This window comes from Nesoenas mayeri (genome assembly GCF_963082525.1).
Source record: "Nesoenas mayeri genome assembly, chromosome: 3".
NCBI classification, from domain to species: domain Eukaryota; kingdom Metazoa; phylum Chordata; class Aves; order Columbiformes; family Columbidae; genus Nesoenas; species Nesoenas mayeri.
This window is the reverse complement of record NC_137544.1, coordinates 1,384,990-1,408,664: the sequence shown is the minus strand read 5'-3', so window position 1 is coordinate 1,408,664 and position 23,675 is coordinate 1,384,990. Positions and strand designations below refer to the sequence as shown.

The 23,675-nt window shown below is 55.2% G+C and overlaps 1 protein-coding gene across 1 annotated transcript; it reads left to right on the top strand.

Annotated features, from left to right (window-relative positions):
- Window positions 1-2,810: 2,810 nt before the first annotated feature.
- On the top strand, window positions 2,811-22,840 carry LOC308039507 (L-gulonolactone oxidase-like; the record flags this gene model as incomplete). The annotated part of the gene is made up of 12 exons (XM_080342878.1): window positions 2,811-2,825; window positions 4,583-4,684; window positions 5,311-5,436; window positions 6,689-6,783; window positions 8,243-8,333; window positions 8,979-9,164; window positions 18,247-18,354; window positions 18,737-18,813; window positions 19,544-19,693; window positions 20,396-20,560; window positions 21,544-21,634; window positions 22,712-22,840. The coding sequence occupies 12 exons, from the start codon at window positions 2,811-2,813 to the stop codon at window positions 22,838-22,840; spliced, it is 1,335 nt and encodes a 444-aa protein (XP_080199004.1).
- Between the last annotated feature and the right edge of the window lie 835 nt (window positions 22,841-23,675).

Below are 23,675 nucleotides of genomic sequence, written 5' to 3'. Positions count from 1 at the left end.
GTTGGGAGTGCACTGCAATGGGTAACTCATTGCAATGTGGAAATACACTGCAAATTGGGAATGCGCTGCAATTTTGGAGCTCATTGCAATTTGGGAGTGCGTTGCAATTGGAATATACTGCAATTTTGCAGCTCTTGCAATTTGGGAATGCATTGCAATTTGTAACACAGTGCAATTTGGGAATGCGCTGCAGTTTGGGGATGCATTCACATTGCTAATGCATTGCAATGTGATAATACACTGCAACTTGGGAGTGCATTGCAATTTGGGAATGCATTGCAATTTGGGAAATCACTGCAAGTTGGGAACGTATCACAACTGGTAATGCATGGCAATGTGGGAATGCACTGCAATTTGGGAACTCATTGCAATTTAGCAGCGCACTGCAATCTGGGAATGTGTTTGCCATTTGTGTCCCAGATGTGGCAGCGAAGAAGCAGCTGCAAAGGCAGGATGCTGGCACAGGACACTGGCGCAGGACTCAGCACCAGCAGCTGCAGAGAGGGGTCTGTCCCAGCCCCCAGCCCCCTTTCGACTGCTTTGGAGACCCCTGGCCATGCCAGGCCCCCAATAACCCTTTGTCACCCCAGCAGGGACCCCGTTTCCCCCCAGCACCCCCGCCATTGCGCTCCTGTGATTTACACCAGTTGACACCTGGTCTCCCAGTCCCCAGGGTGACTTTGTGGGGTTGAATCCTTCCCTGCCAGGGCATTTCCCATCCCACTCAAACATTCAGAAACCAGTTCACAAATAGCTTTGACACCTGGCAAAACACCACTTTTTAATTTAATTTAATTATCCCCTGCTGTTCTGCAGTCATTAGCCAAGCTGGGAAATCCCTCCTGGATCAAAACAAGGGTTGGGGGAGATGGTGGTGATGAGGCAGAGCTGCGTCCCTCCTGCATCCCCCTCGCTGTTAATGAATAACCTGCAGAGGGTATTTTTGGGCAGGTTTTGATGACCTTTGCACAGCACTTGGACCCAGCGTGGAGGTATCTGACCCCAGTCTGGGGTCTCTCTGTTCTCCAAGGCGTGTCGGAGGATTATTCATTAATTTGCTGAGTTGCAGGCAGGGAAAAGAAAGAAAAGAACCACCGAACCTCAGCAGGGTTTGGGGATGGTCGGGAGGTCAAGGGGCTTTGAAGGTGGATGTGAAGACCCAGGGAAAAAGCTGCTGCGAGGTCCTTCGCAGGCTGCGCAGCTCCTGCTCTGTAATTGAAAAGCAATTTTGGGGGGTTGTGCTGGAAAAAATGAGGCTCTGACTACCACATGAAGGCAGCGGAGGTTCCCTGCCCTGCTCCCGAGGGGTCACCTTGTCCCAGTTAGCCAGCGCCGAAAAACCCTTATCATCCCCTCCTTAATGAGGGACCGGGGAGGTTTTGCTTATCACCAAAGCGCAGCCGCGATGGCAGAGCTGCAATCACTCACTGTTCTGCGGATGAGACGTGTAACCTGCATGGATCCTGACCCCCTCTGCTCTCCGCGGAGCAAATTTGGGGTGCAAACAACACCCTCCACCTCGCAAAACAGGGAGTGATGTTGAGGTTGGATCTTGGGAACAATTTCATCCCCAAAAGGCTGTGGGGCATTGGAACAGGCTGCCCAGGGCAGTGCTGGAGTCCCCATCCCTGGGACGGTTTAAAAGACACATAGATGAGGTTCTTAGGGACATGGTGCAGTAGTGGGGTGGGTTATGGTTGGACTTGATGATCTCGAGGGTCTTTTCCAACCAAATTGTTTCTGTGATTCTCTTCTTGCTCGTGGCGATGCGATGCAGCAAGACCGTCGCCTCACCCGCTGCCGGGTCCCCCCAAACCCACCAGCACCTTTTCCCTATTCCCCCCTTTTCCCGCTGTGAAGGCTGCAGCTTCAGGGGACCCTCCCCAGTGTGAAGACCCCCAAAAGAGAAGCGTCTTCTCCCCAAACCCCCTAAAGCATCTTCTTCCCAACACCGCCATCCCCAGAGGATGCGGGACCCCGGGTTCAAATCGTGTCTGCATCCCTGGGCTCAGCCCACCTCCTCCCCCCAGATCAGGCAGAGCCCAAGGGCCGGGCTGTTATTCATTATCCTTCCACAAGCTCCTTGTTGACCCTCAGGGCAGGAACCAGCTCCACCAGCCTTGGTGCGGCCAGGACCCGGTGCCGGAGCAGCTGGAATCCTGCTCATCCCACAGAGAGCCCACACAATGGTAAGGAAAAGCCAAAAGAGGGGAAATGCTCATTTTTTGGGGTGGGAAGGGTGGTCCAGGCAACGTGGAGTGCTTGGGGCTGGTGGGGATGACAGGGCTTTATAATCACCTTCCATACGGATTTAATAACCGGTGTGGCCGTGATCATAGAATCACAGGATAGTTTTGGTTGGAAAGGACCTTCGAAGCTCATCCAGTTCAACCCCAGTGAGAAATATGATGAGAAATAGGAAAGGGGGTTCAGAAAAGAGAGACGGATGGGCAAACAATGGATTCCCTGGATAAATGAGTGTTTTCTAACGCATGAGTTTTCAGTTTCTGGTGGTTTTTTTCCATTTTCCCTGGCTCCCAGCCCAGCTCTGGCTTTATCCTATGGGGGAAGCTTCAGAGCAGCCCCAGCCCCACGTCCCCCTTGTCTCCAGGGCTCCCTGCTGCTATCTGGGCTACATCTCCCATAGCTTCTTGATGGCCCTGCTCACAGGCAGAGTCACCAAGGGCCACCCGCTGTCCCTGCCCTGCCTGGAGGTGGTGGGAGGGGGTGGCGAGGGGGGACGATGCTGCAGACACCCCTGGAGTAGTTGGGGGCGTCTTCTTTTTGGGTGGGAATTGAAGCCGTCAGAGATGGGGAGAAGAACGGTGAGGGTGGGAAGGTGGAGGGTTTGGTGATGGAGAAGAGACTGCGGGAGGTGACAAGGGAACAAATCATCCCCTACAGCCAAGGTGGGACACGTTGGTGGGGCAGAACATTGGACCAGCCCCACCTAAGGCAGGAGGACTCACCGTCTTCTCTGGGGCTTGGTGCCCAAACCCACTGAAGAGAAGCTACTAAATTAATGTGAACTGTGGTTATCAAAGACATACCCATCATTAACCAGCTGACATGATAAACACTTTCTGACCACCTGCAAAACAAGGGGATGCTCTTCAAGTTTTAGATCCTTCTGCGTGACAAGAGGAGACAGAAGATTGAGTGAGACATGTTTAGAAGCAGAGTGCTTAGTTTATATTTAACTAATAATTAATGTAAGCATTGCAAGGAAGAAACTAAACAATTATAACATCAGAAACTATTTCTTAGTAGAGATGTGTGTCAAAATTTTCAAAAATTGTAATGCTTGTGTAATAATTATGTGAATACAAGCAACGCAAGAGCATCCAGTCTTTACAGCACTTATGGAGGATGGTCCCTAGTATTCCCAGCGCTGATAAATAAGGAATGCTGCTTAATTGACTTTGCTGTTAAGTTTATTTCTCCGTTTCACCAGATCAGGTCCTCCCGTGACCAGGGACAAAGTGTCCCCCCCAACTAGGACCCATCCAAACCACCCTGCCTTGGGTTAAACCCTGCCTTGGGTGAAGCCCTGCCTTGGGTTAAGCCCTGCTGGGAGATGTGATGGGGCTGGGTGTTTTGGGGACAGCGTCTCAGGGTGGATGGCTGAGGTTGGAGGGAGGTCCCAACCCAGTCCCAGTCAGCCCCTCATGATGGGGCCATATGGGGACACTGGGGCATGAAGCCACAAGGTACATTTGAGTGCTGAGAGGAGACCAGAGCAGAAGAGACAGAATCATAGAGTGACAGGATGTCAGGGGTTGAAGGGCCCTGGAAAGCTCATCCAGTGCAATCCCCCCATGGAGCAGGAACACCCAGATGAGGTTACACAGGAAGGTGTCCAGGCGGGTTGGAATGTCTGCACAGAAGGAGACTCCACAACCCCCTGGGCAGCCTGGGCCAGGCTCTGCCACCCTCACCACCAACAAGTTGCTTCTCCTCTTTCAGTGGAACCTCCTGTGTTCCAGTTTGCACCCATTGCCCCTTGTCCTGTCCCTGGTTGTCACCAGCAGAGCCTGGCTCCATCCTCCTGACACTGCCCCTTTCCATCTTGATCCCCAGGAATGAGTCCCCCCTCAGTGTCCTCTTGTCCAGCTCCAGAGCCCCAGCTCCCTCAGCCTTTCCTCACACGGGAGATGCTCCACTCCCTTCAGCATCTTGGTGGCTGCGCTGGACTCTCTGCAGCAGTTCCCTGTCCTGCTGGAACTGAGGGGCCACAACTGGACACGATATTCCAGATGTGACGGTGCAAAGTGAGGGACCCCAGCACACATCGCGCTGTGGGAGGATGGGATGGGCTGTGCTCAAGGGAGATGTCTCCAGCACACCAGGGCATTCTCCCACTTCTCCCCAGTGACTGCCAAGGGAGCCCAGGGTGACTTGCTCACATGGAGACACCTCCACTTTGGGGACTTGAGGGCTTGAGACAATCCTCTGTGCACATAAATAATTAATCCTGTTGGAAATGTGACTCTGGTGCAGTGTTCTTCGCAGACAGAGAATGGTGTGGAAAAGCAGGGGTGGCGCTTGCTTTCTTCTGCTTCAGCTCTTGGTTTTGGTCCAGGTTCACGGCCAAGGAGGAGTCAAGTTCCAGAACTGGGCCAAGACCTATGGCTCTTCTCCGGAGCTGTATTTCCAGCCCACCTCGGTGGAGGAGATCCGGGAGGTAAGGGGGGTCCTTCCAGGAGACAACTCGTGAGAAATGAAGAGGAGGAAAGGCCCAGAAGGGCTGTGATGCTCCATCATGTTCAGTCAGAGATGGTGACAGCACGAGTCCTTCCCGCAGCCCCAAGAGATGGCCCGTCCTACCGAACTGCATGTGTGCGCCAGCAGATGGGCCAAACACCTGAAAGAGGCAGAAAACCAGTGCACCTGGCCGCAGTTGGACCCTTTTCCTTGGGCATCAGTGTCTGGTGTCCTTCTGGGGTCCTCTGCCCACCCTGGCTGCCACACTGAGGAGTGGGAGCCCGTGTCACTTTTGTCACCCCAGAGATGCTTCTGTCACCCTGGGCTATCTGAAGTGGGCATCACCTCTTTTGGGGTTGTAGAATGACTTGTGTTGGAAGGAACCTTTAAAGGTCACCTAGTCCAACCCCCAAGGATGATCCCAAGGGCTGTCTTAGGAGGTATCTGAGCTCCAGGGTGGTTTAACCCCAGATGTTGGGTTACGCAAGTGAAGGTGGAGTCAGTGGTGGGTAAGATTTTATCTTGGGATGTCTCACAGCACCTCGTCCTTATCACACAGCGTTGGGGGAGAGGGTGGACACTCAGGGCCGCCCGTTGTCTCCACAGATCTTGGATATGGCCAGACAGCGGCACAAGAGGGTGAAGGTGGTGGGGGGTGGTCACTCCCCGTCGGACATCGCCTGCACCGATGACTTCATGATCCAGATGGGGAAGATGAACAGGGTCCTCAAGGTGAGACCAGCTCCTGGGAGGTGCCGCGGTGGCCCTGAAACGTGGTGGCACCCTGTTTGTGTGACCACCGAGTGCATGGACACCGGTGCTGCCATAACTAGGGTGAGAGGTGAAGGGTGGAGGGGCTTTCCTCTCCTCACAGCCTGAAGTTCTCCCAAACCAGACCCTGAAATGCTGGTGCAGGACTAGGGAACGGGCATCTTCTCAGTGTAAAATCATCCCTTGTGCCCTGGAAGCATTTGGAGCAGCGATACAAATGTAAAGAAGTGATGTCTTCCCAACGTGTCTTCAGTGAGGGCTTAACCTTGGCACGCTGTCCTCATCACAGCAGGGTCTGGGTGGGGTGGAGGTGCCTGGCAGGGTCACCGTCACATCTCACTTGATGTGAGCTTGCTAGGTGCCTTGGGCAAAGACCTGGCTGGATGTTCCTAGAGTCATAGAGCTGCAGAATCATCACATCCCAGGTTGGAATGGACCTCAAGGTTCCCCTGGTCCAACCTTTCCTGGCAAAGCCCAGTCTAGCCAAGCTGGCCCAGCACCCCATCCAGCTGAATCTTCGACATGTCCAATGTTGGGGAACCCAGCACTTCCCTGGGGAGATTATTCCAATGGCTGATTGTTCTCAACAGGAAAAATTTCCCTCTTATGTTCAATCAGAATCTCCCCAGGAGTAATTTGTACCCGTTGCCCCTTGGCTTTTCCATGGGTCTCCTTGTTCATGGTCCAATGGTTTGTTCCTGCGTCAGGTGGGAAATGTCCCCATGAGCAATTGCTCCATTTGTTGATGTTGGGAAGGAAATGGCTCAGGAGGGCAGAGCAGAGAAGTTTGCTGAAGGTGGAGCATTGACCAACACCTGGGGGAAGTTATGGGAGAGGTTACAGACCCCTGAGACCGGGGAGAGCAGAGGGGAGCGGGGTTGGACCAGGGACATGGTCCAGTGGCACCAATGGGTTGGATGAAGTTTGGGTTGGGTGAAGGTCTGAGACGGGTGGCAGCTCAGGTTGGAGCAAGTCCCTTGTGGTATGTGGCTCTCCAATATAGACATTATCAACTGTGTTGGTGAGAGCAGAGGTGTCTTCCATGGGATGTTTCTTCCCTGAGCTGTGTGACCTTCACCCATCCCCATCCCCATCCCCATCCCTTCCCCATCTCTTCCCCATCCCTTCCCCATCCCTTCCCCATCCCTTCCCCATCCCTTCCCCATCCCCATCCCCATCCCCATCCCATCCCATCCCATCCCATCCTTTGCAGGTGGACAAGGAGAAGCAGCAAGTGACGGTGGAAGGTGGGATTTTCCTCTCAGATCTGAACGTCGAGCTGAACAAGCATGGGCTGGCCCTGGCCAAGTGAGTGAGACACATGCATGGCGCCATCCCCGCGCGTCCTCCATGGTGTCCATCTTTGCCCCAGGCCAAGTGCTGAGACATGGCAAGCCAGGGATGTTTGAAGAGCTTTTTCTGCAGAATAGGGGTGTTTACTTCAGGATCTGGTTTTCCATCGGGGCCCTGCAGACCACGGGTCAACCCCTCTATGGTGGAGCAGCTGATCCTGCCTTGGAGCATGAGGCATGAAGGGCAACCTTCATCCCCACCAGCTCTGTGTTCTCACTGCACCCACCAGGCTGGTCCTTTCCATGTCACAAAGGAAAACTCTACATTCCCTGTCCCTCGGAAGATGAGAGCAGCTCTCCTAGGGTTGCCTCATGTGGGGAAGAGTTTGACAAGCCGCTTCAGGCAATGAGGCTGAAGGTAGAAATGAGTTTTTGATGGCAAAGGGCAATTAGCCATTGGAATATCTCAGCAGGAGGCATGGAAGAATCTTTGCGCCACTTTGGCACGTCTGCTCTCCCCAGAAGAGGGGGTGAAAGTGATGGGCTGGGGGTCCAGGGCAACCTGGGGCAGAAGATGAGATGCTCCAACACGTGGTTCTCCCTGGCAGGGGGTGTCTTGCCAGGGACTTGGAGAGAGACGGATTCAGATGGCGCTTTGCAGAGGAAATAGCCATGGGCAGCACTTCTCACGCTCAATCTCTTTCATTTGCTGACCTCAGGGAAGAAATTGCTCCTTAATTACCGTCTAACTCAATATCTGAGTTGCTCTGTCAATGAAAGCGATGAGTTTGTCAGAGGGCTCAGAGAAGTCCTGCCCACCTGGGCAGGACTCGCTTATGGAGGAGGAACCCACCAAGGCTTGCAATGGTCATAAACCCCACATTTGGTTCAGGAGGTCCCTGCTCCCCAGCTGTTGGAAGCTGGAGGAGTATTTGGGGAAATGGCAGGAACAACAGAGTGGTTTTTTTTACCTTCTACCGTCCCCACGTACCCAGCTTGACCGTGGTGGGAGGGACGGATGGTCTGCAGCCCTTATGCTTGTGGGTGCTGCTTCCAGCTTTGCTCCACAACGGTGATTCTGGGCTAAACCCAGTTTCCTCACCCCTTGCTCTGAATGCAAATGATTGGGATGTCTGCACCCCAACAAGCCACCGCATGCCCATGGGGAGAGATGGGGACTTGTGAGATGGGACACGGCTGAGCTGACCATGGTGACCTATTGTCACCAGCTGCGCCTTCCTCCGCATAGACCAGAGCAGCATCTTGATAGATACGTGCTATGGAGACAAGCGCATTGGCCAACGAACCCACCCATTGCTGCAGGGTTTGGGGAAGGGTGGAAAACCCTGCTCGTTGGGTCAGGGCATCATGTCCTGGGAGTTTCCATGCAGGGTCTGCGCACAGTGTGATGCCTGGCAGGGTGGGCTGTGTCCCACACGCTGTGGTCCTCACTTGGTCCGTTCACCTACCCCCAGTTTAGGAGCTGTTTCTGAGGTGGCAGCAGCTGGTGTGATCGGGACGGGGACGCACAACACTGGCATCAAGCATGGCATCCTCCCCACACAGGTGAGACAGCAGTCGGTGCACGGACATCATCAGCATCTTGAGGGCTTTGGGGAGATGTCCCATCACCTGGTCTGGTGTGCCCAGCCTGGGGGTGAGGGGGAGGAGCACTGCAAGCAGGACGGGTCTGTCCTCCAGGGATGGGGCTGCTCTGGGGATCCTCAGGTCCGCCAAGCACAGTGGGACCTCCTCATCTGCAGCCAAAACGTGACCCAGCTGGGAACTCCTCTGTCCCTGTGCTTTATGGTCTTGTGGTCTGATGAATAAGCTCTGTGTTAAGAGAAAGCAGTTCATGAATCACAGAATCCTTGACTCACAGGATGGTTTGGATGGAAGGGGACCATGAAATCTCCCCCAGTGCCACCCCTGCCATGAGCAGGGACATCTGCACCAGCTCAGGTTGCTCAGAGCCCCATCCAGCCTGGCCTGGGATGTCTCCAGGGATGGTTCATCCACCACCTCTCTGGCCAACCTGGGCCAGGCTCTCACCACCCTCAGCACAAACAGTTTCATTATATCCATCCTGAATCTCCCTCCTTTAGTTTAAAACCATTACCCTGTAATTTTTAGTTTAAAACCATTATCATGGCTGGCTCATGTCCCAACACCCCAAGCCCATACCAACCCCAACACCTCTCCTCTGGGCAGGTGGTGGCCCTCACGCTGCTGACGGCCTCGGGGGAGATGCTGGAGTGCTCCGAGTCCGTCAACGCCGACATCTTCCAGGCTGCCCGCCTGCACCTCGGCTGCCTGGGCGTCGTGCTCACCGTCACCTTCCAGTGCGTGCCCCAGTTCCACCTGCACGAGGTGGCCTTCCCCTCCACGCTCACCGAGGTACGGCATGGGTGATGCTTCCCAAGCATCCGCGCGATAAGCAAAGTTCTCGACAAGGCGACGTGGTTGGGAGGGAGATGGGAAGTGGCCGTGCTCTGGTAGAAAATCCCACAGGCGTGTGTAGGTTGTACTCCTTGTACATTTTCATAGAATCATAGGATCATTTTGGTTGGAAAAGACCCTCAAGATTATCGAGTCCAACCATAACCCAGCACTGCCCCATGTCCTGAGAACCTCATGTCCATCTGTCCAGCCCTCCAGGGATGGTGACTCCAGCACTGCCCTGGGCAGCCTGTTCCAATGCCCCACAGCCCTTTGGGGAAGAAATTGTTCCCCACATCCAACCTCAACCTCCCCTGGCGCAACTTGAGGCTGTTTTCTCTCACCCTGTGATGTTCCTTAAGCTGGAAACTTCTCCAGGGTGAGAAAGGAGAGGAAGGAAAAGGCACGTTTCTTAGCAAATGCCACTTTAACTTCCTGTGGGTTGGAACCACATCTTCTGGGAGCAGAGAGGTGCAGGTAGCGGGGTGGGAGGAGAGGAACCCATAAGTTGGCACGGGGAATGTTGCAGACCTGAGATCCAGGGGAGCAGGTGGCTCCTGCTCCGGAGGGACCTCCCGGCTGGGCTGGAGGTGGCTGGTGGGAGCTGCGTGTCACTGGTGGGACCGAGGCAGGGGAGAAGATGGTGAAAATACTTAGAATCAGAGAACAGTTGTTTTGCAGCATTGTTAGAAGCTTTTCTTGCGCAGCAGAATGAAGTAAAATGTCAGCAAACAGGCAACTTATAGAATCACAGGATGGTTTGGGTGGAAGGGACCATTAAAGCCCCCCTCAGTGGCACCCCTGCCATGAGCAGGGACATCTGCACCAGCTCAGGCTGCTCAGAGCCCCGTCCAGCCTGGCCTGGGATGTCTCCAGGGATGGTTCATCCACCACCTCTCTGGCCAACCTGGGCCAGGCTCTCACCACATCCTCAGTGTGAAAAGTTTCTTTGGCATGTTCAGCCTGAAGAGCTTCTCCTGCTCTTCTGGACTTCACCTCCCATTCAGATTTGGGGCTGGCAAGGTGGTTGCTCTCTTGGGGAACAGCCAGTGCCACCTTTAGGGAAAAGTCTGGACAACGAGACCTTTGTCATTGTCCCCACACCCTGCAGCATCATCCTCACTTCTCAGCATCAATTGTCTCTTGCCTGACTCAGCTCAGAGGTGACAGCGATGGGACCGTTTTTCTCCAGCCATCGCTATCCCTTGTGTCCAGCGCTGGGGGTTTGCAGCTGTTCCCCACCCCATGGTGGGATGGGATGGGAAGGGATGGGATGGGATGCGCAGCGGTGGGAGCTGCTCAGGGCTGCGATGCCAGCGGTGCCACCAGAGCCAGGATGGGGGTTTGCCCGGAGCCATCGGCTCCATCCCCCCGGGGGCTCCAGGCTGCATGGGGCTGAGCACGGAGGCTCTGGTGCAATCGGATTAGCGATGCTGAAGGAGCCCGCGGGGCATCAGCACTGCCGCCCTCAGCGCTCGAGCTGCTTTGCCCACGGACAACCCCACCGGGGGGTGGACCAGCCTGCGCCTCTGCTCTGTTTAACCCGGTGTTGGCAGATCTGGTGACCACAGCCACGCATGACTAAGCTTAACGCGGATTTAGCGTTCCAGCTGGAGAAAATTGCCCTTGCTGGAAATCTCGGGCTGATGTGCTGCCTGGACCGAGCGAGGAGAGGGAGAAGAGCGTGTGCGCTGAGCCAGCATCCCCGCGGGCAGCAGCGTGTCCTCGGGGAGAGCGGCAGCGTCCCACGGGCACCCAGGATGTGCCACCTCCCATCGTGTCCTGTCCTGCTGCTCGGTAAGCGGGAAGCTCGGTGTTAAATCCAGTGACAGGCAAGCCACTTAAAATAGCCCATGAACTTCTTGTGCTTCTGAAAATAAGTTGGGCCTTTCTTGTGCATGAGGTCTGGGTGTTTTTTGGGATGGGGCTCCGCACCTCCATCATTAGCCTGGAGAGGAGAAGCTCCAGGGAGACCTTATTGTGGCCTTTCTGGACTTGAAAGGGGCCCATAAGAAAGATGGGGACAGACTTCTGAGCAGGGCCTGTTGCGATAGGGCAAGGGGTGATGGTTTTAAACTAAAAGAGGAGAGATTCAGGCTGGATATAATGAAATAGTTTGTGCTGAGGGTGGTGAGAGCCTGGCCCAGGTTGGCCAGAGAGGTGGTGGCTGAACCATCCCTGGAGACATCCCAGGCCAGGCTGGACGGGGCTCTGAGCAGCCTGAGCTGGTGCAGATGTCCCTGCCCATGGCAGGGGGAACTGGGGGAGCTTTAATGGTCCCTTCCACCCAAACCAGCCTGTGGTTCTATGATCTCCCAATGTGAAGTTGGGTTGAACTCTTTTTTTGAGCTGAACTTGGGACAGACCGTGCTGAGGATGAGGAGGAGTGTGATGGGTGAGACATTTAAAGGGCCAGACTGAACAAACCCCTTATTGGGATCCAACCCCAGAGCTGTGATTGGAAACTCTCTTTAAACCAACTGCCACCCGTCACCCCGGCCAAGGTGCACGGTGCTGGTGATGGGCTCATCTGGGACGTGCTCAAGGGAGTTAGGTTTCTGACCTGCTGTCTCATAGATGGGAATCTTACATAGCTCTGAACACTTCATATGATTATCTCCTCCCCAGCAAGTTCTTCTGCTGTCCCACCATCCATCCTTTCTTTGCTGTCCCCTCTTTGTGGCCGTGTCCCCCCTGAAGACCATGTCTTGCTGTAGCCCATGACAGGGCACTAGATTGGCCATGGGAGCATGAGAAGTTCAGGACAGGGCTGAGGCGCTGGAGACGGTGGCCTGGGGTGCTGGTACATGGATGCTCCATACTGGTCAGTAGTTACCTACAGATGAGTTTTCCATCCCTGGCACGAACCAGCATGAAACAGACTATTTCCCTCAAAAGAGGCATGAAATGCGCTATTTTGGAGCTGTGCATCTCCTGGGCTTTATGAGCTTCATTCTCCACGTGCCTGTGGCCAGCGGTGGGTGTGATCCGGTTCCCTCAGGATGCCTTTCGAAGGCCCCATGGGCATTTCTACAGAGCGATTCGCGGGGATTATTTTCTCCTGGGAACACATCAAAACCAAATCTCCCCGTCTCTGCCACCATATAAACTTCTTCCAACCACTGCGTGCAATTCCTTGGAGCCCTCCCACGCTCACGGTGGTGGGAAGGCAGATGGAATGAGCTGTTCCATCGGATGCTCAGCCCCTCCATGGCATGGCCGCCGTATGGGGATGTCACCTCTGCCTTGAGCTGAGCGACCATCCAGCTCATCCCATCTGGCACCAGATCGTCGCGGAGGCTGAAGCCCATAGAGATGCCACCTGCAAGCTGGAAGACCTGGTGGCCTTTTAAATGTTATGTGGACACACTGAGTCAGATTTCTGGATGGGGAAACTGAGGCAGAAAGTCCATCAAGAAGAGGAATTGGTGACAGTGGAAAAGAACATCTGCTTCGACCACTTATCATCTTTGTCCTGGTGTGCTCTGACGTCCTCGCTGGTGCATCCTCAGCCGCATCCTCACCCGCTGTCTCATTGAGTCTCACAGGTCCAGTTCCAGCCCTGGCTAATGACTGTGCGAGCCTTCGTTAAGTTCGGCTCATGAAAAATAAATAGACAAAAGCGGCAAAATCTGTTGCAGGATTGATCAGAGCTGCAGCGCTAGGAAAGCTCTGAGAAACACCGCCCTTAATTTTTTAAGGACTGAATTATTCAGCGCCCCGTTGGGGTGACTCGAACGCCACCACCAACGTGAATTTAACGCACTTGTGCGGTATCTTTTCCATAATGCCCGATGCAAAGCTGACCGAGGTGGACAGAGAGGTCCATGTGTGTCACCCGTGTCCCTCGGCGTGTCCTCCCTGCTGTCACCCCTACCAGCTGCACCAGAGCTGCCAAGAGCTAGAGCATCTCAGCGCCTGATTTTTCCCGGGCGGCGCGAAGGGAATAAGGGAAGCCTGAGCTATTTCTCCATCCTGCAGTGAGGTCGCTACCGGTGCTTCCAGTTTCAGAGGTGATGAGTTTGTGTTTAATGGCTCGGGAGCATCTTTTGTGAAATGCCGGTTTGTTTACTGAGCTGAGACTTGCCCGCTGCCCTGCAGCAGGGATTTCCCTGCTTTAAATGCATTTAAATATTTTAAAATACGGTGAGAACCTGCCAACTCCTTACAGCTCAGTCCTCACCCCCCACCAGGCTGCTTGGACCTTCCCTGCGTCCTCCAGCACCTTCCCGCAGTGTTGTTTTACACTTCTTAATCTGCCTTTTAGCTAGGAAACTTAAGCTCATGTTCAACATAACCCCGCTTTCCTGAGCAGGGCAGGTAGCTTAGGCTGAGCTTTACTCTACTCAGCATTATCTGCCCAGGCTTTACCTCCGGCAAAGCTCAGCCCGTCTCCCCGCGTCCCTCGGGGCTGTTAGCAGGGTGAAATGCGCTCTATAAATATTAATGCCATTATCAATATCTCAGCCCTCGCTGCTCCTCGCCTGCTTCCAGATCTCCGACTTTCATGTCGAGCGGCCCAGCCGAGCGGAAGAGAATAATGGCAAGGGAGCAGGTTGCTTGAAATATTTAAGCCTGAGTTATCTAAGACGTTGCAAATAATATATGTGTCAGCGGAGCCGGGCTTGGATTTGTGGTTATGTAAGATCCACAGGCTTTCTTTTCTGGCCTCGTGATTGTCTTTATCAGTGGGATGAAGTCGGCTGCTCTGGCTGCTGGCGGAGGCTGGGAACAAGAAATGGGACCGAGAGGGTTTGTTGCACAGCTCAGGTCACCAGAGACAGCCACAGAGCATCCCGGGTGGTGGCAGCGATGGAGCCAATGTCCCCGACCCCAGAGCTGCTGGGAGGAGGATGGGGATGGGGATGAGGATGAGGATGGGGATGAGGATGAGGATGGGTATGGGGTGAGGACAAGAATGAGGATGAGGACGAGGACAAGTATGAGGATGAGGACAAGGATGGGGATGAGGATGGGGATGGGGACAAGGACGGGGATGGGGTGAGGACAAAAATGAGGATGAGGATGAGGATGGGTATGGGGTGAGGACAAGAATGAGGATGAGGACGATGAGGATGAGGATTGGGATGGGAATGGGGATGGGTATGGGTATGAGGATGAGGATGGGTATGAGGATGAGGATGGGGACGAGGATGAGGATGGGTATGGGGTGAGGACAAGAATGAGGATGAGGACGAGGGCGAGGATGAAGATTGGGATGGGGATGAGGATGAGGATGGGGATGAGGATGAGGACAAGAATGAGGATGAGGACAAGGACAAGTATGAGGATGAGGACAAGGATGGGGATGAGGATAAGGATGGGGATGGGGATGAGGATGAGGATGGGGACAAGGATGAGAATGGGGACAAGGATGAGGATGGGGACAAGGATGAGGATGAGGACGAGGATGGGTATGGGGTGAGGACAAGAATGAGGATGAGGACGAGGACAAGTATGAGGATGAGGACGAGGATGGGGATGGGGATGGGGACGAGGACGGGCATGGGGTGAGGACAAAGATGAGGATGAGGATGGGGATGAGGATGAGGATGGGGATGAGGATGAGGACGAGGATGGGTTGGGGTGAGGACAAGAATGAGGATGAGGACGAGGACAAGTATGAGGATGAGGACGAGGATGAGGATGGGGATGGGTCAGGCTCAGATATGATGCTTCTTCCTCTGAATACAATAGTTTGGGTTGAAGAGACCATTAAACCTCCCCCACTGCCACCCCTGCCATGAGCAGGATTTAATCCCAGCCTTTCAAGAGGCAGATTGTAGCCTGTAGGACTCCTCCGAGCCTGTATTGGGGTTATTCTGTAAAAACCAAGAGAATCTTCAGTGTAAAATGAAGAAAAGCTGCGGTCACGGGTCACCCAGCAGGTCATTGTGAATGGAGGCGCAAAGGGAGTGGCGGAGGGAGAGGAAATAATGGAAGAGCTTGCAGAGCAAATATAAACCAGCATCAGCTGTTTCACAGAACAAGCCGAACACTCGGTGCAGCACATCCTGGGTGAACGCGGGAGAACTGAGACACCCACGGCGGCGTAATTCTCCAAGAGTCGCAAGAGTTTATCAGGTTTAATCAGACTAAAGGTTCTACAAGAAAACCAAGCCCAACCGTTTGCAGCAGAGGTGCAGAGAGACTCAAACCTCCACATTAGAAAGAAATCTTCCCCAAAGTTACTGTCCATAAAGACAGTATCAATTAATTAATCAGGCTAAAATCAGACAGCAGGTTATTTAGACAAACTACAGTCATTCATCAACTGCATAAGAAGAAGAAGCATGAGCACAAAAAGTATGTTGCAATAGAAACTGAAATTTATCTGAGTTTATACAACCTCTTAGCTTCGGATTTGCAGATTTTCATCTACCACCTCTCTGGGCAACCTGGGCCAGGCTCTCACCACCCTCAGCACAAACTATTCCATTATATCCGGCCTGAATCTCCCTCTTTTAGTCTAAAACCATCACCCCTTGACCTATCGCAACAGCCTCTGGTCAAAAGTCTGTCCCCACCAATGCATCAATCAATATGTAATAAGACAATGATTTTCTCATGCACGAAGGTCTCTGACCTGCCTTTGAACCCATGGAAACTTTGAGCCGTCTGCAGACTTGCACAGCTTAGTGATTTGGTGGGTGAAGAAGAGCTTCTTTTGGTCTGAGCCTACCGTTTCCTAAGCCTAACCCGAATGCTGTCCCTTTGGGGTGTCTTGGGCACCTGTGGTGAATCCCTCAACCACAGCTCCTCCAAAACCACCCAAACACCCTCACCAGTGCTGGGCTTCATCTCATCCCTCCTGGCCAGAATTATTTGGTTTGGCCTCAGTGCATGGAAGCGACTCTTGAACTGGTGCTCAGACATCGTCCCCTGATGTAGTGGAATCCTGGCATGGGCAGCACACGGGCAAAAAAGGAGGCTAAATAACCATTTCCTCACCCAAAATGCTCCCTCCCCACACTCCCTGGCTCCCCTTTGTTGCTCCGATGGATGCGTGCAAGTGACTTCTTGTGCTCCATCCTCCACACCTGCCCCTTGTCCCATCCTTGTCCTTTCCCCGAGGAACATCTGGAGCATCCAAAGCTGCATTGCGGCAGGCGGGGTGCCCAACCCTCAGCTCGGCAAGTTCTTGAGTGTGTTTGCAAACAACAAAAGAAAGCAAGCGGCTTCTTTTGACCCGGCTTTCATGAAGCAAAATGATTTATCCTGGACTCCTGGGAGGGAAGCAAAGACGAGCAAAACCCCCCAGGTCTCTGCATGCTCTCATGGAGCGCGTTGGCCGCGTTAGAGCACCGAGGTGCTCTGGCTCCTGCTTGGGCGCTCAGCCAGCAGACAATGTCCCCAAGGACTCCCGGAGCCGCCTCGCTCGCTGCCTTCTAATTATCCTACAAAGTCGCGGGGCTTATTGTCTCCAGAGCCACATCCTTCCTCTATCACGGGGATCAAAAGCGCACATTGAAAAGGTCGCCCCGCTGGCAATTTGCTTCTGTGCTCAAACGCTGCGGCTGGAAGACAAACAGACGTGGGCAGGATCACCTTGGGAAAGCTGCGTCCGCCTTTTCCCCGCTTGTTTTAGCTGCTCAATGCGTTTGTTCTGAAACCAAACGGCTGAAGACGCGGGGTCGTAGCTTTTGCTCTGCTTCTACTTGTGCAATCATTAACCATTTCTGACACAAGAGCTTCCCTGGGCAGAAAATAGGCTGTTTTGGAGCCATCTCAGAGAGATCCTGTGGCCTTTTGGGAGGTGTGAAGATGAAGGCAACATTATCATTAATTCTCACCAGTTACAGGAATATACTTCTTATCTTCCCATCCTCCATGATTTAATGGGACCATGGCAGTACAAAAGACCCTCAGCTTATGGCAGGGTCACAGCAAGATCCTCGGTGCTAAAGCAGCCCAGCCTGGTCATTAGTAGCTCATTAAGACAAATAACTCACAGGAGCCAGCGGGAAAGGAACAGCGGCACAGCTGAGGTTGCCACGACCTTCCTGGGGCTGTATCCATGGGTCATTGCACCTTCTCCTGGGTCAGGGAAGATCCTGGAAGAAAAGCTGCTGGGGTTTGAAGCCTGCAAAGCTGTGGGAGATGCCTGCAAAGCTGTGGGAGATGCCTGCAAAGCTGTGGGAGATGTCTGCAAAGCTGTGGGAGATGCCTGCAAAGCTGTAGATGTCAACAAAGGTGTGGGAGATGTCTACAATGATGTGGTGCCCACAGCTCCTCAAACGGGCTGGCGAGCAGAGGCTGCTTCCTCCAGACACATTCACAGCACTGACACAGAATCACAGAATCCCAGAGTGTCAGGGTTGAAGGGCCCTGGAAAGCTCATCCAGTGCAATCCCCCCATGGAGCAGGAACACCCAGATGAGGTTACACAGGAAGGTGTCCAGGCGGGTTGGAATGTCTGCACAGAAGGAGACTCCACAACCCCCTGGGCAGCCTGGGCCAGGCTCTGACACCCTCACCCCAACAAGTTGCTTCTCCTCTTTCAGTGGAACCTCCTGTGTTCCAGTTTGCACCCATTGCCCCTTGTCCTGTCACTGGTTGTCACCAGCAGAGCCTGGCTCCATCCTCCTGACACTGCCCCTTTCCATCTTGATCCCCAGCAATGAGTCCCCCCTCAGTGTCCTCTTGTCCAGCTCCAGAGCCCCAGCTCCCTCAGCCTTTCCTCACACGGGAGATGCTCCACTCCCTTCAGCATCTTGGTGGCTGCGCTGGACTCTCTGCAGCAGTTCCCTGTCCTGCTGGAACTGAGGGGCCACAACTGGACACAAGATTCCAGGTGTGGTCTCCCCAGGGCAGAGCAGAGGGGCGGGAGAACCTCTCTGGACCAGTGGTGCCCGTGGTCTCTGTTAGCCCCTTCATGCATGGCTGGTCTGTGTTGACTCCTTTCCAATCCAGTGCTTGCTGGATCACTGCAGACAGCCTCTTCGGACCTGCCCTGGCACCCCCAGAGTCCCTGAGGTGCCTCCACCCCCTGCTCCTGGGACGGGCAAAATCACCAACCTTGTTCCTCTTGTTGTTGCAGGTCCTTGATCACCTTGGGGACCACCTGAAAAGATCCCAGTATTTCCGATTCCTGTGGTTCCCTCACAGCGAGAACGTCAGCGTCATCTACCAGGACCCCACCAAGAAGGCAGGTCCCGCGGGCTCCATGCAAGAAGGGCTGTGCGCAAAGCTGGGCGCCCTCCCAGGCCCAATGGCTTAGGCTGGGCTTGCAGTGCAAGCGCCGCTGGGGTGTCTGATCAGGGAAAGCGCATTTTTTGGGGACGCGAATGCAGCTGGGGGTGTCCGAGCTCTCAGCATCCTCATGGCAAAGCCTGGTCTCTTCCTGGGATGGGACGTAGCCCTTTTTCATCACAGAAGTCTGGGGACTCCTGGGGTGCCCTTATCCACACCCCTGCTCCCACTTTGCTCCCGGTCCAGGCATGTGCTCCCATCTCCGCACCCGCTGGCAAGAAAGCTGCAAACCCTGCTGCTCCCTAACCACCATCATCTTCCTCTGCTTGGCTTTGCAGCCCCCCTCTTCCTCCGCCAGCTGGCTGTGGGATTATGCTGTTGGATACTATCTGCTGGAGTTTCTGCTCTGGATCAGGTAGGAGCAGGAGCTGGGCAGCGATGGGGGACGAGGGCTGGACTCATCCATCTCTGTTTTCTGCATCTCTGCCCTGAAACCTGTGCTGTTTCACGGCATGTCCTAGTGAGGATGGCAAGGGAGGAACTGTGACACGCACCCTGGGGAAAAGGGGGACGCTTTTTCTGCTCCGAGTGAGCTCCTGTGCAGAGGAGCGGATTTGGGCTGGGGTGTGTGTCTGGGGCTGCACTGCCCTCTCGTGTGCGCAGAGACGGAGCCGTGCTGGAGCAGCCTGGGGCTGCAGCGGCAGAGCGGCTCTTTAGAATAATACAGCAGTTTGGATTGGAAGGGACCATTAAATCTCCCCCAGTCCCCCTGCCATGAGCAGGGACATCTGCACCAGCTCAGGCTGCTCAGAGCCCGTCCAGCCTGGCCTGGGATGTCTCCAGGGATGGTTCAGCCACCACCTCTCTGGCCAACCTGGGACAGGCTCTCACCACCCTCAGCACAAACAATTTCATTCTATCCATCCTGAATCTTCCTCCTTTAGTTTAAAACCATCACCCCTTGTCCTATCGCAACAGACCCTGCTCAAAAGTCTGTCCCCATCTTTCTTCTCGGCCCCTTTTAAGTCCAGAAAAACCACAATAATGTCTCCCCAGAGCTTCTCTTCTCCAGGCTTGTTCCATCACATCTCACACTGTTGGCAAACACCTGGGGTCAGTTCTCACCTCCTGCTCTCCCCCTGCAGCACCTTTGTGCCCAGCTTGGTGTGCTGGATCAACCGCTTCTTCTTCTGGCTGCTCTTCAGCTCCCGGGTGGAGAACATTGCCATCAGCTACAAGATCTTCAACTACGAGTGTCGTTTCAAGCAGCATGTTCAAGACTGGGCCATCCCCATGTAAATGGCTCTGCAGACCCTCCCTGTCCATCCCCAGCCAGGCTCCCCACCCAAAGCACATCCCGTCCCCTGCCTGTGTCCTGCCCCAGTGCAAAGCCATGGAGAAAGAGACCTGCATAGGAGACACCATTGTACCTGCATGGGGATGCTTCTGCATCCTTGTCGCATGGTACCACAGACTTGTTGGGTTGAAGGGACCTCTGTAGACCCCCCAGTCCACCCCAGCTGCTCACGCAGGGTCACCAGAGCAGATCACGCAGGGTCACCAGAGCAGATCACACAGGTGGGTCCAGGCAGGTTTGAATGTCTCAGAGCAGGAGACTCCACACCCGCTCTGGGCAGCCTGGGCCAGGCTCTGGCACCTCCCAGCAAACAAGTTTCTGCTCATGTTCACATGGAGCCTCCTGTGTTTCAGTCTGTGCCCGTTGCCCCTCACCCTGGCGTTGGGCACCACTGAGCAGAGTCTGGTCCATCCTCTGACACCCACCCTGAGATATTAATCCTATTGATCACATCCCAAAATAGAAACCACACTGTGTTTTGGTGCTTTGTGAGCCCAAGGCAATGTCAGGGATGCTGGGACACACCAAGCTATTCCATGAATTAGCATGGGGCTGGGGATGGAGCTGTGGGGCTGGGGGTTTGAGCCTGAATGCAGCTGGTTGTGGGCGTTAACTGGGGCTGGGGCCATCTCATGGGCAGCGAGAAGACAAAGGAAGCCTTGCTGGAGCTGAAGGGCGCCTTGGAGAACAACCCCAAGATGGTGGCTCACTACCCTGTGGAGGTGCGCTTCGCTCGGGGGGACGACATCTGGCTGAGCCCCTGCTTCCAACGGGACAGCTGCTACATGAACATCATCATGTACCGGTGAGCGCAGCCCCATTCCGCCTCTGCCCCTCTTCTTCCTCCCTTCCTGCAGCTCCGGGAGCTGTGCTGAGACCCGGAGGCCAACGCGGCTCAAACACACCAGCACCAGCTCTTGGCTGGGCTGCAGACATGGAATGAGCTCCGGCACCTTTCACAGAATCCCAGAGTGCCAGGGGTTGAAGGGCCCTGGAAAGCTCATCCAGTGCAATCCCCCCATGGAGCAGGAACACCCAGATGAGGTTACACAGGAAGGTGTCCAGGCGGGTTGGAATGTCTGCACAGAAGGAGACTCCACAACCCCCTGGGCAGCCTGGGCCAGGCTCTGACACCCTCAACCCCAACAAGTTGCTTCTCAGATTACAGTGGAACCTCCTGTGTTGCAGTTTGCACACATTGCCCCTTGTCCTGTCCCTGGTTGTCACCAGCAGAGCCTGGCTCCATCCTCCTGACACTGCCCCTTTCCATCTTGATCCCCAGCAATGAGTCCCCCCTCAGTGTCCTCTTGTCCAGCTCCAGAGCCCCAGCTCCCTCAGCCTTTCCTCACACGGGAGATGCTCCACTCCCTGCAGCATCTTGGTGGCTGCGCTGGACTCTCTGCAGCAGTTCCCTGTCCTGCTGGAACTGAGGGGCCACAACTGGACACAAGATTCCAGATGTGGTCTCCCCAGGGCAGAGCAGAGGGGCAGGAGAACCTCTCTCGACCTTCCCTGCCCACCCCTCTCGCACATTCGAGCCAGAAGGGCTGGGTGTTCTTGGAGCACCCAGAGCCACCCACCCGTCCTTCTTGAGGATGTCGCCCTAGGTTGGGGTCCACTGGCCCAGTGCTGCTGGGATACTGATTCCCAGAGGGTCTCCATCACCCGGCGCTGCTCACACAGCCTGTGTCTGGTCCCTGGGGGTGTCCTGATCTCAGGGGGTTTCCTGGGTGTGTGAATACCCCCATAGCCCCTGCTGATGTCCCCCCTGCCTGTCCCCCACCCCAGGCCCTATGGGAAGAACGTCCCCCGCCTCAACTACTGGCTGACCTACGAGGGCATCATGAAGAAGCACGGTGGGAGACCTCACTGGGCAAAGGTAGCGACGGCCCCATTCCTCTGGGGGAGACGGTCTGTGAAACGGGGTCCCTTCCCCTTCCCGTCGCGTTGGAGTGGGTGTGCGGTGGCGGGGGGGTCAGAGCAGAGCCCCACATCAGGCTGGTCGAGAGGGAGGTGGGTTCCTCAGGGAGATGCTGCTCACAGAATCCCAGAATCCCAGAATGTCAGGGGTTGGAAGGGACCTGGAAAGCTCACCCAGTGCAATCCCCCCATGGAGCAGGAACACCCAGATGAGGTTACACAGGAAGGTGTCCAGGCGGGTTGGAATGTCTGCACAGAAGGAGACTCCACAACCCCCTGGGCAGCCTGGGCCAGGCTCTGACACCCTCACCCCAACAAGTTGCTTCTCAAATTTAAGTGGAACCTCCTGTTTGCAGGAGGTTTGCACCCATTGCCCCTTGTCCTGTCACTGGTTGTCACCAGCAGAGCCTGGCTCCATCCTCCTGACACTGCCCCTTTCCATTTTGATCCCCAGGAACGAGTCCCCCCTCAGTGTCCTCTTGTCCAGCTCCAGAGCCCCAGCTCCCTCAGCCTTTCCTCACACGGGAGATGCTCCACTCCCTGCAGCATCTTGGTGGCTGCGCTGGACTCTCTGCAGCAGTTCCCTGTCCTGCTGGAACCGAGGGGCCACAGCTGGACACAAGATTCCAGGTGTGGTCTCCCCAGGGCAGAGCAGAGGGGCAGGAGAACCTCTCTGACCTACTGACCACCCCCTTCTAACCCACCCCAGGTACCATTGGCTTCCTGGCCACAAGGGCCCAGTGCTGGCTCATGGTCACCCTGCTGTCCCCAGGACCCCCAGGTCCCTTTCCCCTACGCTGCTCTCCAACAGCTCATTCCCCAACTTACACTGGAACCTGGGGTTGTTCCTGCCCAGATTCAAGACTCTACACTTGCCCTTGTTCTATTTCATTAAATTTTTCCCTGCTCCCCTGTTTGCTGCCCGCCCTGGGCACGTCTAGAGGGGATGGAGGTGCCACCACATCTGCAGGGGCTGACCACAGTGGTGCTGGGCCCGGGGCCAGCGCCACGTTCCCCTGGACACTGTCTCCTGCAGGCGCACAGCTGCACCAGGAAGGACTTTGAGAAGATGTATCCGGCCTTCCCCAAATTCTGCTCCGTCCGGGAGAAGCTGGACCCCACCGGGATGTTCCTCAACTCCTACCTGGAAAAGGTGTTTTACTGACGGGGGCAATGCGGGGGATGGAGGATGAAGCCATGCCCCCTGGGTCTTGCGACACCCCAAAGCTCATGGTCCACAGCAACTGGTGTGGGCCAGCCCCACAGCAGAGTGGCTCCCACCCCCGTGCCAACTGGGTTCTGTGGGGGCTGGAAACCAGCAGCTTGGGGAGCCAGGTCCCTGTCCCCCAACAGCCCCACGCGCCCCCTGTGCAAGACAACATCCCAATAAAGAGCTTTCCTTGAGCAGAGCTCCTGTAGCGTGTGCTGCCAGCCCAGCGTGTGCCATGGAGGGGCCTGGGGACAGGGGTGGGGTGGGTGTCCCTGCAAGACCCGGGGCTAGGTGCCTCCCCAAACTCCTGGGTCCTTCCCAAACTCATGGGTCCCTGGGGCACTCCTGGTTCCCCTCCCCATTTTCAGGTTCCCCTCCTAAACTCCTGGGTCCTTCCCGAAGCCCTAGGTCCTTCCCGAATGCCTGGGTCCCTCCTGAACTCCTGGGTCCCTCCCCAAACGCCTGGATCACACCTGAAAACTCCTGGATCCTTCTGAATTCCTGGGTCCATGGGGCACTCCTGGGTCCTTCCTGAACTCCAGGTTCCCGTCCCGAACTCCTGGGTCCTTCCCAAACGCCTGGGTCATACCCGGATGCCTGGGTCCCTCCCCGAACTCCAGGATCACACCTAAAAACTCCTGGGTCCTTCCGAATGCCTGGGTCCCCGGGGCACTCCTGGGTCCTTCCCGGACTCCTGGGTCCCTTTGAGACATCTGGGTCCATCTTTGAAGAACATCCTTCATGTCTCCGGTAACATCCTCCAGTAATAAGCTCGTGAACTCGTTACCGC